Source organism: Fusarium oxysporum, chromosome VI, assembly GCF_013085055.1.
Source record: "Fusarium oxysporum Fo47 chromosome VI, complete sequence".
Classification (NCBI taxonomy): Eukaryota; Fungi; Ascomycota; class Sordariomycetes; order Hypocreales; family Nectriaceae; genus Fusarium; species Fusarium oxysporum.
The window spans coordinates 1,837,108-1,852,297 of NC_072845.1; the positions used below are offsets into that span (position 1 = coordinate 1,837,108).

The 15,190-nt window shown below is 47.9% G+C and overlaps 2 protein-coding genes across 2 annotated transcripts; both read left to right on the forward strand.

The window, feature by feature from the left end:
* Positions 1-789: 789 nt before the first annotated feature.
* Positions 790-2,294, forward strand: FOBCDRAFT_225761 (ketopantoate reductase PanE/ApbA-domain-containing protein). The gene is made up of 3 exons (XM_031186709.3): positions 790-1,008; positions 1,090-1,156; positions 1,211-2,294. The coding sequence occupies exons 1-3, from the start codon at positions 995-997 to the stop codon at positions 2,174-2,176; spliced, it is 1,047 nt and encodes a 348-aa protein (XP_031037844.2). The 5' UTR covers positions 790-994; the 3' UTR covers positions 2,177-2,294.
* A 7,321-nt stretch (positions 2,295-9,615) lies between these two features.
* Positions 9,616-14,648, forward strand: FOBCDRAFT_41097 (uncharacterized protein). The gene is made up of 2 exons (XM_031186706.3): positions 9,616-13,968; positions 14,023-14,648. Exons 1-2 carry the CDS (start codon positions 9,814-9,816, stop codon positions 14,467-14,469), a joined length of 4,602 nt encoding a protein of 1,533 aa, XP_031037841.2. The 5' UTR covers positions 9,616-9,813; the 3' UTR covers positions 14,470-14,648.
* The last annotated feature ends 542 nt before the right edge of the window (positions 14,649-15,190 follow it).

The window sequence follows — 15,190 nt, forward strand, 5'->3', positions numbered from 1 at the left end:
GATCATCAACGATCGGCGGGGTGTTCCGAACCGGGCGAACGGCGTCGCCGATTGGTAACTAAGAATTTGGGTGTGAATAGCTCCCGAGATAGCTAACATGGAAGTTGATTAATTGATTGCTTGCTTGCTCTACCTTGATGACTTGCCTTGTTTGAACAACGATGCTGACACATTACGGGAGACTAAGGGAACTAGAATAACTGGTTTTCGTCTCGTGTTGCATTTGCCGCGTTTCGGAGCGAACCACGACGAGAAGAAGCTGGAACTTGGACTGTTTGATGCCACAACTATCCGATGTTGGCGGGTCTAGTTAGCCTGGAGATCAATCATCAAGTTGACTTGACTTGACTTGTGCTTGTATTCGCCCATGCGGTGCTTCTATCTAGTTCAATCACACAAGTCTCACAGGGCTTGCCATGCTGCCAGTGACGTGACGAGCACGGCTGGGTCCGATGAGATGGAAAGAGATGCCATATGCAGCAGGTGGTGGCCGATCACTAGGACAAAGATGGTGTTGTCGAGGTTCATGATCCTTTTTGTGAGGACAAGTAAGTAATTGGGTCTGTTGTGACGGTCGATCGGCCGACGGGAAAGATGAGGGCATGGTCATTAATTGATTTCAGCGAGAAATAATTGCTCAGTCAGTCACTATATTTCGTATAGAAGCCCAAGCATCGTATAGAAGATATCGTAAGGCTTGGCTTTTGCTGGGTTTCGATGGTGTGCTCCATCTCCAACCTCTCAGTCCCCTTACGGAATGGACCTCGGTGTTCGGGGCGGAAGTGGCGGGGTTGCTTTGACCTTGAGCTAGAGCTTCATGATTGTAATTCAACCTCGTGTGAGCCTCGTATTGTATGCTATTGTATTGGAACAATACACAGACTCGTTACTCATCAAGTCTTAAGCCTATCGAGATATCTCTCGGCTTAATTAAAACGCCATTCATTGGATGCCCTGCTGAGCGTAGGCTACAAAGGCCCGATACATCAACAACATGGTAGACAATAGGTAAGAAACTCCCATCATACGAATACTCAATTACGCATAAGTCACTGCTAAACGAATTACTAACATGTACATCTATCATAGCCGCGTTGATATCATCTTCATCGGTGCTGGCGCCGTTGGTTGCTTCTACGCTTCACGCCTTCATCATGTAACGTACCCAACTTCATGATAGCCTGCATACACTCACTGACCATCACGATAGCCGTCCCAAAATCTTCACGTTTCTCTCGTGGCTCGCTCTAACTATGCTGCTATTCAAAAAGACGGCGTGAAGCTTCTGACACGAAGCTTTGGTGATTACACCTTCAAGCCCGATGCGGCTTTCCCTTCTGTCGATGCTGCTGCTGCTGCCACTTCATCAGGCGCAAAGCGAGACTGGCACTATATCTTCGTGACAACCAAGGCTCTTCCAGATATCAGCGATGACTCTTCCATCATCGAGCCCTTGGTAGGCCCAAAGTCATGTATTGTCCTCATCCAGAATGGTGTCGGTGTAGAGGAGCCCTTCCGCAAACGCTTCCCTAATAACCCGATCGTCAGCGCTGTCACCGTTGTTAGTGCAGAGCAAACATCTCCTGGTACTATTCGCCAGAACCGCTGGACGCGTATCAGCATCGGACCTTACACAGATGGTTTAGCCTCGAAGGACTCGGAGCTAGGCCGTCGTGGCACAGAGTCGACTGAAGCACTGTGTCGTTGGTGGACAGACCTGGGTGGTATCAAAGACGTGGATCCCCATGATGAAGTCGGTCTTCAGACTGTGCGGTGGCACAAGCTCTGTATCAACGCAGCCATGAACCCCTCCGCTGTGCTCTCAGGTGGTCGTGGCAATGCCGATATGGTAGCAGATGACGAGCTCCAGCGACATCTCCTAGGCGTGATGCATGAGATTCGAGATGCTGTGCCCAAGATTCTCGGCAGACCTTTCCCGGACAGTATGGCCAAACCTGAGAAGATCGTTGAGAGCACAGCCCGCAATAAGGGCGCGAGGCCGAGCATGCTTCTGGACTGGGAAGCAGGTAAGCCTTTAGAGCTTGAGGTGATATTGGGTAATCCTGTGAGGATTGCAAGGGAGAGAGGTGTTGAAATGCCTAGGTTGCAGAGCTTGTATGCGCTTTTGAGGTCGGCGCAGGCCATGAGGAAAAGGGAGACCAAGGGGAAGCTTTGAATCAGAATCTTATTCAGAGACGAGTTGCAATATCACATCATCTATTAAGATCAAGATAGAGGTTATATTAGACATAGTCGAATCGCGTATTATTAGTTATTTATCTATTACTACTTCCATTTAGTTGCCATACAAATTGCTCTGTTCTCGTGATACCAACGTCGGCAATGTAATCACTTCCCTTTTTTCTGAGCAAGTGCATATCTTGAAATGAATCTATATGATAAGTTCCATGCCGGAGAAAGGACACGGGCTGGTAACGTCCTTCAATGTTAAATCATGGGTCGGTTTGCTCAGGTTGGTCCTGAGTACCGAGAACCAACAATGAGTATTGTGGTTACGACATAGAGGAGCATATTCCAATGATAGATAGAAATTCATTGGTTGCCCGATCTAAGTCAAACTCCTGATACTCAATCTCTCTTTGCTGTTGCGTCTTGACTCTCCTGCCTTATACCAGCTGTCCCCTGCTTCAAGCCATGATGTGCAACGGTGGTAAACCATCTTATTTTTTAACCTGATGTATGCTTGATTAATCAGTTACTCCTAGTTTCATGAACCGCCTTTTTATCGATATTCCCAGAGTCACCAAAGATCGTAAGACTTGGAGTGTCCTCATCACTGAAGTTCTGACAGGACCGAGGGAATACATGGGGTCTTTTCCAACTTGATTAGACGCTGAAATTAACCTCAGATAGCCAGCTTAAGGTGTTTTATGAACATATACTCTTGATATTGTGAAGCTAGTATTGTTTAACGCAAACCTACATCCCCTTCTCCACGGCTAGCATCCACTCACTGAGGGCGGTTGCACCCAAGGATGATTTACAATTAAGCAAATGCATTCCAATATAATGTATCACCGGTATGATAGAGAGTGATCTCAAGTATATGTTATTCGGCCTCACTGAAAGTGCATAATAAATGGCCTTGAGGGATAGCGTACCCGGATCTCTCAGCCACTCAACACCAACCCACAGGTATACTCATTACAATTTGACATATTACATGTTTTATTCGAGCTAAATAGTAGCATAGAACCAGGTAATATGTTCATTCACTGCAGATCAATCATAACTAAACTTGTTTGGCTCTGAGCTCTGAGTGTCACCGCCCTGGATCTCGTCTCCCCCAGCTGTTTGTTGGTTATCATGGCCCGAATAGTATCTTCAGGGGACCAGATATCTCAGAATCAAAATGAAACTTGAAGTCTCATTAAGAAATTTTATGATTCAATACATCAGAAATATGGAACATGCGATAGAATCCATATAAGTAATAGACTCGTCTCTCCCTTGGACGCTGTCCCTGTACAAGTAGGACGGCCAAAACTGACGAAGAGCAGGAAACCATCGATCTACTTAAAATCCATTCCTAACAGCTGCCATAGCATATGGTATTACTCTGGGTGCAGGAAGTATACCACTGTCCGACAATAAATTAAGCATAGCCCTGACCAGATTATCTCGACAGCATTGAGACGAATCACCGGCAACCCGTTTTAATTCGGTATTTTACCATATCTCATAATACCTGTTCAATGTGGTCCTGTACTCCTATGTATCATTATCAAACTCATCTGAGTATTCTACAACGCACTATAAATCTCTGAGTATTGCTCGTTTGAACGGTTGGGATAGCCATTTAAGGTCCCCTGCGTTGAGTAAGTATGTTTATCTATTACATAAAATTATTTGATGATTATGCTTAAGCTCGTTTCTAATAATGTGTTCTCATATGGTGAACCAAATCCCTTGAGTAAGGAAATCCATTGTTGAGGCAAGGTCAAAAGTCACACAATTGGTATAGCAGGGGCAGTCAGAGGGAAGATAGACTTTGTTTATTAAAATAATGGCCCTCAGTGTTCTTGTGAATCTTTAATCATGTCGTAATTGGTTCATTGCCTTTATCCGAGGTCCCAGTTCTGACTTTGACGATCAAAGGTTGCATGAACGTCATAGGAGCTCACTACGTAAGTACTTATATTTAGAAACAAGAAAGATCTGATAGGATATGCGCAGATCATCGGAGGCAGCACAGATTAGTCAGTCTTATACCATGACGAGCGAGACACCCTCTTAAATTTCTCAAGTTGACTGACATCAAGGGTGGGTGATATCATGTGAATCTTGTATTCTGCTGCTCAGCTGCTATCCGATGGAGACACAAGGCCCACAAGCCGAACGTAGATCCTCTGACCAAAATGGAAATGTTCAATTCCTCTTGATCCTCCCTATTTTTGAACGCTACAAGCTCCCTTGGTGGGCGGAGACGCTCGTGGCTACACGTCCTCATTGGCTTCAACGGAGCGACTTCAACCCAACAGTGCTTATACCAAAGAACGGCGTGATGGATAATTGACAAGGTCGACAGGATATTCGATGGCAATCCTTCTGTCCATCCTCTACGTGTATATATGTATGTCGTAGGTTCAGCTGATGAGGTGGCATCAGAGTGAGGCGGTTGTCCATACTCGCAAATGAACACGAAACACAAGATACTTCTTTTCCCGCCCTGTTTTCTCGAAACCATACCCTGAGTATAGCTCAGCTACAATACAGTCGTATTAGAGTGATATCTTAGCCACTTTTTCGACAGCTTCACCGTCCTACTTTAAACCGCCAGCGCTCGGAACTGAGGCCTCTGTAACAAAAGGAAGTATTCTCAACTTGCCGCTGTAAAGAAGGTGAAGCTGGGATAAGTATTGGCGATCAGCCAGGATAAGCTCGATGAAGCTACTCGTTTCAAACTCCGTAGATCGACCAATCGATATAGAGAAAGCTCGGCCGACCAATGATCTTCGAATATGACACTGCGCAACAAACCATGCATAACATATATGGCTAGGAAGAACCATGCCAATACGCTTTTGCATCCTTAGACTTTTTCTCGTTCTCGAACGTTGGATCGTCAAAAGCTGTCATATCTCACAATTCGCATCTTAACTGATCTGGAGCTTAGACGATTTCGTGGCTCAACCTAACCCACTCACTTCATCGTTAGGCTTGGTTGCTCTATTCGAGACTAGGATATCCATGGATGATAATTGTCAGCTCGTTTACTAGCCAGATTTCTGTGTTGAGCTAGACATGGTTGTATTTGCTTGGCAGAGCTGTCTTCGATACCAGAACTTCGTGTCTATTGTTGATAGTAGCAACTACTGAATGGGCTAAGCAAGGATAGTTCCTGGTGATCTGACTTAATTTCTCGTTTCTATTGTCATACTTGAAGAACCGGCTTGAAGAGACACTAAATTATCACGTTAGAGGAGTATTCTGGCCGTATAGGAATGTTAATGCCTAGGATCACTAGGATAGACGACCTGGTGTGGTTACTTGTTGCTATTTTTACAGCTTAACACATAATTCTTAAGATACATTTGACACACTACACAATTTGGCTACATAGCAAGAAGCGGTAATGATCTCCCTGGCCTCGAGGGTGTAAGAGAATTCTGTAAGTTGATACACGAATACAGGGTAGTTGATAATCGTGTCGACAAGCAACATGCGTGGCAGTTGAAGAATGGGCAAAAACCTTGTTATTAGTATTATACTGATGTAGCTCACGGTCTGATTTGACCCTTCTGAAATATAATGTCAGGGGTACTCTTTGACCGCGCAATACGTGACAGGATAGCTATAGAGCCTAGGCTCGTTACAGTTTTGGCCTCACAGTAGTCGAGAGCGTTGTACAGGGAGACTGAGGCAACGGAGCGAGTGGTTTACTTTTAAAACAGACATGGAGAGGCAATTGACAGCTTCTATAAATGTGAGGCTACCTATTCATCCTACCCCCAATGTAATATCCTGATGATTTCAACACAGCAGCTGTGTGTAAGTAGTTAAGCATTCTCCAAATTTCATGCGGGGTCAAGCCTTCAATCTGAAGGTATGTAATAGTCACAAACGACTAAGCGGTTTAAGCTTTTATAGATTCAGGGTCTTGATAATGGTATTTGAGTTTGTTAATCGCCCAGCGTAGTATATATATATGGTTAAACCAATATTTCATTCGTTGCCTGGGAGGTTTGGAGTCTTCGCCCGGACTTTCAGGTTGAGAGCTTTCCATCCAATAAAAGCATATGCATGTTCTCGCACTGTCTTAGCGTCGGGGAGCTTATTTTGGTGTCACTATGACCAGGTCTGAGATGGTTCCCTCATGAGCAGGGGTCAGGCGAGAGCCTCTCGAGATCTGATATAAGGATAAAGGTAATCTGCTGTACCTAGTCTAGCAATTCGGCTCTCTGGCACTTGAGCTTGGCAAATCCAAGCAAGATCAGAGATTTTTATTTTGTGGATATATTCAAACCAGTCTCCCCTCCGCCTTTGAAGTCAGCCGTGGTTCAGAATCGAGTCTTGCTGCCCCTCATATCAAATGGATGCCTGTTTCTATTAGGTGTTACCGTTCGGAGCACCTCCGGAACAGTGTTTGGTCTTGGCACTGGGCTCCTACGTGCATGCAGCCTAAACTGATGGTAGTTAGTGAAAAGAAATGATCAGAAAGGGGATCTCGTAGACAGGCGGTAACGCGGACACGACAAAGCCCCGAATGTCAGTGTCAACCGTTTTAGATGTCAATAACAAGGACCATTGTCATAAATGGCCCACATGGTAAAGAGATTTCTCGACGGCCTACAGCCACGGCAACTGAATGTACTAGATAGAAATGTGATATGTCTTGAGGTTGTGTTACTTAACGGACTCAACGACATAATTTGCCTAGTGAAGATAGATGTTTGCAACTCCGAGGAACAGTGCTAATGCTGTCAAACTTTGTTTCCTCGGCCAAATCATTTCCTCTCCAAGAAAAAAACCAGTCCCCTTTGAAGTTGAAGTTGAAAGCAAAGTTGTACCCTGGATTCTTGGCGGAAATGACGGATTATTAAACAAAGTGGAACAGGGGTCAAACGCCACCTGTGGCTGGTGCGACAAGATCTGCGTTCAGAAAGGATGATTGTCGTGATCCCAAATCGCTTCACGAGTTCTGATTTGCCAAACTACCCATGCACGTCCCCAAATCCGGAGAGAACGCACCGGCTTGAATGATGTCACGATCGTATGTGGCGCACCCACTGGTGTAAGACGTCAGGGCTGAGAAGCCCATCCATCATGGATGAACGACTCTTACAGATATTGCATGTTGCATTGGATATCTTGTTGCACAAATGCCGAACTTGGCTGTCATTGCACCAGTGGTATTTGAGGATACTGAAATGCGGTTATGTAGTGCGCACGATGTGCCCAAGACCCCTGTAACGCGATCGGCGAGGGGCTCGTAAACCTTGCCTCTCTCACCTGATTACAGCAATACCCCTAACCTTGAGAGAGATGGGCAGTGTGGCAGACGGGTAAGGGTCAGGAAGTGCCATGCGCTATCGTGCCCTGAACTTGGACCTGGCACAGATGAGGGGTCCAATTGCTTCTTGGGACCATCCTTCAAGCTAGCAAAGCACCTACGGGCTGGCTGGTAGGTCCTGGAAAGGCCTAGGGCGTCCTGATCGCCGATTCACGATAGTATGTTGTCGAGCGGTCTGGCTGGCCTGTTAGTAATTCCTGTTTCATGGTCTGGGAGTGCCATCAGCATCTGAAAGGCGGATGATACATATCTGACTTGATGCGGCTGTCAGGGGAAAGGAGCGTTTTATGCCAGCTGTTACTGAAGACGGCAATACCCAACGGTCAGCTCTAAAGTCCTCGATCCCCGTCAAAGTGAATGATTCGCCGCATCCCGGGCAACTTCTAGTTCGTAGAACAATGACAACTGCAATATGGTAGCGTGCTTTCAAATTAGCGCACGGGTTTCAAGATTAGTTTATCTCCTGTGAAAGACCAGCCTATGATGCTAATACTATAGTTACGTGTACGGCTCTTGGGTTGACGAGAGTCAGGACTCATCTCAGGTTGTGTATTTTTGTGTTGAATTAATAGGGTTCTCTGGACACTTGCCGATCTCGCTTCACTGTACCTGAGAAGCCAGCAGAAGGATTAAGGCAAGGCTGTGGATGCGAAGTGATCAAAAACGATGATCAGTCAGCCCAGACTGAGCCAAATGCCCCGTTGAAAAGGTCATGAGGGCAATCTTTGAAGACTGGAGCCAAACTACTGTACCGTAGTCGCGATGGCAGAACCCTTGCCTGATGGCGGGGCCTGTTCTTCAAGTTGTCGCAATGTCGCTGCTTTCATAGCGGGGAGAGCGCAGTAAAAGCGATAATGCTGTGAAAAGCTCGTTTTTGCATAGTGACACTGTACAGTTCCTCCCCTGGCTGCTGGAATCTAACTTGTTGGAGATGGTTTCGTGGTGGAGGGTTGTTTCGGGTTCGAAAGGTTTTGGGGTCATCGAAAGCACCGAATTGTTCACCACGAGACCCTTTGATCAACGGCGAGAGCTGATTTGTCTACAATAGACAGCAAGAAGGAAGGCAATGGAAGAAGGCATCTACTATGAGCTGGCCCCAGATCAATCGTGAAAAGTGCATCTGCAGTGCATCGTGGGCCCGAGTGGGAACCTGAAGGCCTAGACCTGGACAGGACCTTGCTGGGTCTGATCCTGGGATGGCGGATATAATGGGATTTTCAAGGGATAAAGATGGGATTCTGAATAGTCTTGGCAATGCAATGCGGTGTTTCGCTGAGCGAGAGTGGGAAAATGGACAAGATCGACGGAGCTAGTGAGGCAGATGAGCAAGCCATAGGTTGGTAGGGATCCATTGGAAGTCCTGTCCTTGCCTTGCCGTCCATGCTGCTCCATGCCTTGTCCCGGGGGCGCCCATTCCCACTTGACCCTCAGCGCTGTGGCCACTGGACTGGCCACTGGACTGCCCTGGCTTCTCTCCGGCAGGTGTCAATAGTGAGGGGTCACACTGTACTGTGCTGTGCTGTATCGAAACTCGCCACCTCCACACAATCAACCAACAACCTACAAGCACCTTTTGTCCTGTGCCAAAACCCCCCCCAGCCAGAAGCTGCCACCTCGGGCAGGCAAATTAATATTCTCCTCGCCCTTGAAATTCGCCTCGCCTGCTTCTCAATTTTCCTTACCTCGTCATTCAGACTGGTATTACGTATCAATCGATAATCAGTCGCCTGAACAGTCAGAGACTTCGTCACTCCTTCCGCACTGGGATACGCCATCGCAGCCCTTTGCCATCTATCGCCGCCTATTTTCTGTCTATCGTGATAGCTCTGTTTCATTTCATACGCCTTGTCTGGCCTGTCTGTTCTACCGAGGGCAGTTCTAAGTCTGAACCCCTGTTTGATATCGAATTGGATGGGAGCCTCGTCACTTCGTTCGATCTTGCTACTCCCATCAACGCTACCTTACCTTAGGTACTCTATCATTGTGCATGTAGCTCCCGCGCTGCTCCTTCTGGCAAGCAATCAACCACGATCACGACAACACCACGGACGATTTTACTTCACCTAGGCCACCCCAATCGTTCGATCTCACGGGATCCTCCTAGGCTGTCACCCTAACACTTACACGATATCGGTTATAACGGGAATGCGCGACGCTACTTTATAGGACCGCCCTCACCTCTCCCTCGAGCATCCTCTCCACACCCTCTTTTGCCTCTCGGCTTTCATCCTTCAGTATCCGCTTCGCAACTGTTAGGTTAGCGATCAGACAGCATCGCCATGGATGCGCCTCACGAGAAGGACGACCAGGACGTCAACGAAGCTCAGCCTGAGCAGCAAGGGCAGCTGGAGCAGGAACAACAGGAGCAGGAACACGACCCCTCGTCTGCGTCTCTTCCAACCTATACTTCTTACCCCCCTCCACCTCAGTCTTCGACAGCATCTTCATCGACATTTAGGCCCATGGGCCAAGACTTGCCAAATTTGCGAACAAGTCCTTCCGACGCAACTCCGACACGCACGACCCGAGCTGTCTCATCTGCTGCTCCTAGCGAGCAGAATAGTATTGCAAACTCGGATCCGCCGTTTTCTCCTTGGAGTGTTGGATCAGATAAGCAATTGGGATATCACTCTGCTGCTTCAGATATTTCTGGAGATCGAGTCTTTCCTATACGATCCGTCATAAGCGTCGACCCCAACCCCAGTAAGATTGCCAGTGACGATTATTTTCCGGCCTTGCCTGAGCGCGATGGTCGAAGCATTCCTGTCCTTGTCCCAGGTGCTCCCCGAGCTGACACGGGGCCAGATCTGAGACGGTCAGACACCGTTCCAGCTAATTACCATTCACGAGCCCATAGTGAGCGCATCGATGCCCTTATGCGGAGGAAGAACACTATGAGCGGCCCAATGTCCAGCATTCAACTAGACGCAAACCGCCATGGAAGCAGTACAACACCACTTCAGCTCGATATCTCCACTTCCGACAATGAAACTGAAACAGAAGAATCCGGACCAATGGGTCACAGCGCACCTGCAGCTGCAGCCTCTGGACACGAGCCCGATGTGTCTTCTGCGGGACAGTCGAGTGCTGACGTCCCCCTTGTCACATCTCGCTTCACTCATGTTGTGACCGATGATGGCCACGCAGTTATCACAGGCCGCGATGGTGTCCTTCAGCGCTGCGAAGATGAACCGATTCATACTCCTGGTGCGATTCAAACATTCGGTGCTCTCGTTGCGCTCCGTGAAGAGAATGATGGCTGCTTCGTCGCTCGATACATTAGCGAAAACTCTGAGCGAATGCTGGGCTACACGCCCAAGCAACTATTTCAACTCAAAAACTTTTTAGACATCTTGACAGAGGAACAGCAGGATAATCTTCTTGACCACATCGATTTCATTCGTGACGAAGATGCGGATCCAGCCGTTAACGGGCCTGAAGTTTTTAGTTTGTCGATTCGGTCCCCTAAGCGCAAGAGCACAAAACTCTGGTGTGCCATTCACATAAACCCGGCACATCCTGATTTAATCATTTGCGAATTCGAACTAGACGATGACGCTGAATATCCTCTACGACCAGTTGATGAGTTGACCCCCGATACCCCACACGACACTCTTCAGTCAAATCCAACACTGGAAGAAATCGAAGACAGCACAGAGGTCCTCAGCAAACCCCTGAGAATATTGAGGAGTGCGAGAAAGAGACGGGGCGAGCAAGGCGCCATGCAAGTCTTTGATATCATGTCCCAGGTTCAAGAGCAACTCTCTTCAGCTCCCAACTTGGAAGCGTTCCTGAAAATCCTGGTGGGCATAGTCAAGGAATTGACTGGCTTCCACCGTGTCATGATTTACCAGTTCGACTCTTCCTTCAACGGCAAGGTCGTAACAGAACTTGTCGACACATCAATGACGAGAGATCTGTATAAAGGCCTCCACTTTCCCGCATCAGACATTCCACGACAAGCTCGCGATTTATACAAACTCAACAAGGTCAGATTGCTTTACGACCGAGATCAAGACACCTCCAGAATAGTTTGCAGGACTAAGGAAGATCTGGACGTTCCTCTGGACATGAGTCATTCCTACTTGCGAGCCATGTCCCCAATCCATATCAAGTATCTCAAAAACATGGCAGTGAGATCGTCCATGTCGATATCAATTAATGCTTTTAATGAGCTATGGGGCCTTATTTCTTGCCACTCGTATGGTAATCACGGCATGCGAGTGTCTTTTCCAATTCGGAAGATGTGTCGACTGGTTGGTGACACCGCGTCCAGGAACATTGAGAGGCTATCTTACGCCTCACGGCTACAGGCTCGCAAGTTGATCAACACTGCACCTACAGACAAGAACCCCTCTGGATATATTATTGCGTCTTCAGAGGATCTTTTGAAGCTGTTCGATGCAGATTTTGGGCTGCTATCTATCAAGGGCGAGACCAAAATCATGGGACTTGTCGAACAAAGCCAGGAAGCCCTTGCGATGCTGGAATACCTACGAATGCGACAACTTACCTCTGTTGTTGCATCGCAGGACGTTAAAGAAGACTTTCCCGACCTACGATATCCACCTGGTTTCCAAGTTGTAGCCGGTCTACTCTACGTACCCCTCAGCGTTGGCGGCAACGACTTCATCGTCTTCTTCCGGAAGGGCCAGATCAAAGAAGTCAAGTGGGCCGGCAACCCCTACGAAAAGTTTGTTCGAGAGGGCACTGCCGGCTACTTGGAGCCAAGAAAGAGCTTCAGGACCTGGCATGAAACTGTTGTCGGCAAATGCCGAGAATGGAATGAAGAACAGGTCGAGACTGCAGCCGTGCTCTGTCTCGTCTACGGTAAATTCATCGAGGTCTGGAGGCAAAAAGAAATGGCTCTTCAAAACAGCAAGTTAACCCGATTATTGCTTGCTAATTCTGCCCATGAGGTCCGGACACCTCTTAATGCCATTATCAACTACCTGGAAATCGCCCTGGAGGGCAGTCTCGATCAAGAAACCCGTGATAACCTGGCGAGATCTCATTCCGCCTCCAAGTCTTTGATCTATGTCATCAACGACTTGTTAGACTTGACTAAGACTGAAGAAGGACAGAACTTGGTCAAGGATGAGGTTTTTGATCTTGCCAGCTGCATTAGAGAAGCGACAGGTCCATTCCTGAATGATGCTAAACGAAAAGGAATTCATTACACCGTTGTTCAACATCCTGGGCTTCCGCGATTCGTACATGGCGATGAACGACGAATCCGCCAAGCACTCTCTAATGTCACTGCGAACGCTGTGGCCCATACTCACAGCGGCCACGTTAAGGTGGAAGTCTTTGTGTCAGAAGTCAAAGATCGACAGGCAGTGGTGGATTTTGTCATTGAGGACTCTGGTATTGGCATGAGTGCCAGCCAATTGGATACCTTGTTCCGTGACCTCGAACAGGTCAGCTCAGAGGAAGCACCTATGTCGGGCACGAAGCTGGAGGAGATGCCTCGCGAAATGCGAACATTGGGACTTGGTCTTGCTATTGTTGCCCGCATTGTTCGAAACATGGATGGACAGCTTCGCCTAAAGTCGGAGGTTGGCCAAGGCTCAAGATTCGTGGTTCAACTTCCATTCCTCCTTTCCAATGAGTGTCCAAGCTCACAAGGAAACGAAAACGTCCCGACGAGTGGCTCAACAAACAAGTCGACAAACAGTGCAGATTCCGCAAACACTGCAACATCTGCCCCACTGTCTCTGACAGCCGCTCCAGAGGGAGAGATTACACTCGTTGACAGGGTTAGCTCCATGACTTCTGCTGTCGAAGGAGGCGATGCATCAATGAAACAAGGAAGCCGAGCAAGCCAACGAAGTATGAGTAGCTGTGGTAGCCATGGTAGTCATCAAAGTGACGCCGATCGACTCATTGATGCGATCTCAACGCCACTATCTCTGAACGACAAGGAAGGCGGTGAGTATCCTCTTCCTGGTAGTGTGAATTCAGGAGGAGGCTCCATGCGGCCCACGTCCCGCGGAGCTATCAGCCTCAGTGGCCGACCTGTGAGTCCTCCCAGGAGCCCTGTGGCAACCAAACCACATAGCGAGCCCGGAAGCGCAGGGGTGGTGGATTCAAAAACTCCGATTCGTGCTGTCAAGATTCCAGACGAGTACAGCGATATGCCCCAAAGACCACAGCCCAGCGAACATTCCCGTGTTCTCTTTGAGATGAAGGGAAACGATCGCCCCGTAACAAAGGCCGCTACAGAGAGCGTCACAAGTGGAGGAACTCAGATGACTGAGCCACAACATCTGGAGGTCCTTGTGGCCGAAGACGACCCAATCAACATGAAGATTTTGAGGAAACGTTTGGAGCGAGTCGGCCATGGCGTGCATCATACTGTCAACGGTGAAGACTGTGCTGCAGCATATCGCGAAAGATCAAAGGAGTTTGACGTCGTCTTAATGGATATGCAAGTAAGTCATTCTGTCTAAGTCGTCTCGCATGAATACGTTACTAACATAAATAAGATGCCAATTGTCGATGGACTCACAAGTACGAAAATGATCAGGTCAATGGAGGCATCCGCGGAGCATCAAGGCCATTCGTCGTTGGCTAACTCAAATTATCGCATCCCAATTTTCGCTGTTTCGGCTTCTCTCGTTGAGCGCGAGAAGCAGACTTACGTCGATGCCGGCTTTGATGGCTGGATCCTCAAACCGATCGATTTTAAACGTCTCAACACGTTACTTGCCGGTATTTCTGACGAGGAGGTCCGCAAGTCTTGCCTATACGAACCAGGTCAATGGGAACGTGGGGGTTGGTTTGTTCCAAGAGCCAGTCTTGGTGGTTCAGTAACTAGCGACGAGACGACACCGAAGGCCGAACACGATGCCAAAGATAAAGACATAGGCAACACAGTAGCTGCAGAGGCTCAGGCTGAGGGCGATGCTGTTGAACCTACACCCAGTACTTGATACGCCAGTACTACTGCACCAGCAAACAGGTCCTTGGCCAAAAACAGCTCCAGGTTGATGTAGAGCTTTCCTCATCTTTCTGGGTTCATATACACCGGGGTCTCTTCGAACAGACGAGCAGTTTCTCTCGGGTCTTCAACATCTTCAATACACACACCCTCAGATGCCAGTTGACCGTGGCTGTCAGTTTCGTTTTATTGTTTTCTTCTTCTTTAGTTTCATTCTCACTTTTCTTTTTTGCTTTAACGGTTTTAGCCCACGGGATACACACACTGTACACGATAGATATGATGGGAATGGAAATGGGCAACAGGGCGTTAGGAGCTATCAGGCGTTGAAGTACGCTTCACCATCGCAATGCAGTTTGTTGTCGCAGGCTGTCCTTTCTGTGCAAGCAGAAAAGTCTTGTGCGAGGAAGACACTCATGATCGTTGGCAGTCTATCCTTTTGTTTTTATTTTTAACTTTATTGTTCTCTTTTGTTAGCATAGAACGGACGAGAGACGAGGACCATGATGTATACGATAGCATGGGTTCAAGGACGGGGTGTTTGGTGACAGGAAAGGTTTTTGTTTTATTATTTCTTGACCGATCTCTGCTTCTGCTCTATAAAAACAAGAGCATTGAGCGAACTCATGGTGAGGAGGGGATTTCTAGCATGGCTGTCTTGCGAGGGTCACGGCCGCATGAGGAGGGAGTACAACACCACGCCGCAGGACTGG

Coding starts and splice junctions, on each gene's coding strand:
- FOBCDRAFT_225761 (XM_031186709.3), top strand. Junction 1,157..1,210: donor ACGCTTCACGCCTTCATCAT/GTAACGTACCCA, acceptor CCATCACGATAG/CCGTCCCAAAATCTTCACGT.
- FOBCDRAFT_41097 (XM_031186706.3), top strand. CDS start 9,814: ATGGATGCGCCTCACGAGAAGGACGACCAGGACGTCAACGAAGCTCAG. Junction 13,969..14,022: donor TCGTCTTAATGGATATGCAA/GTAAGTCATTCT, acceptor AACATAAATAAG/ATGCCAATTGTCGATGGACT.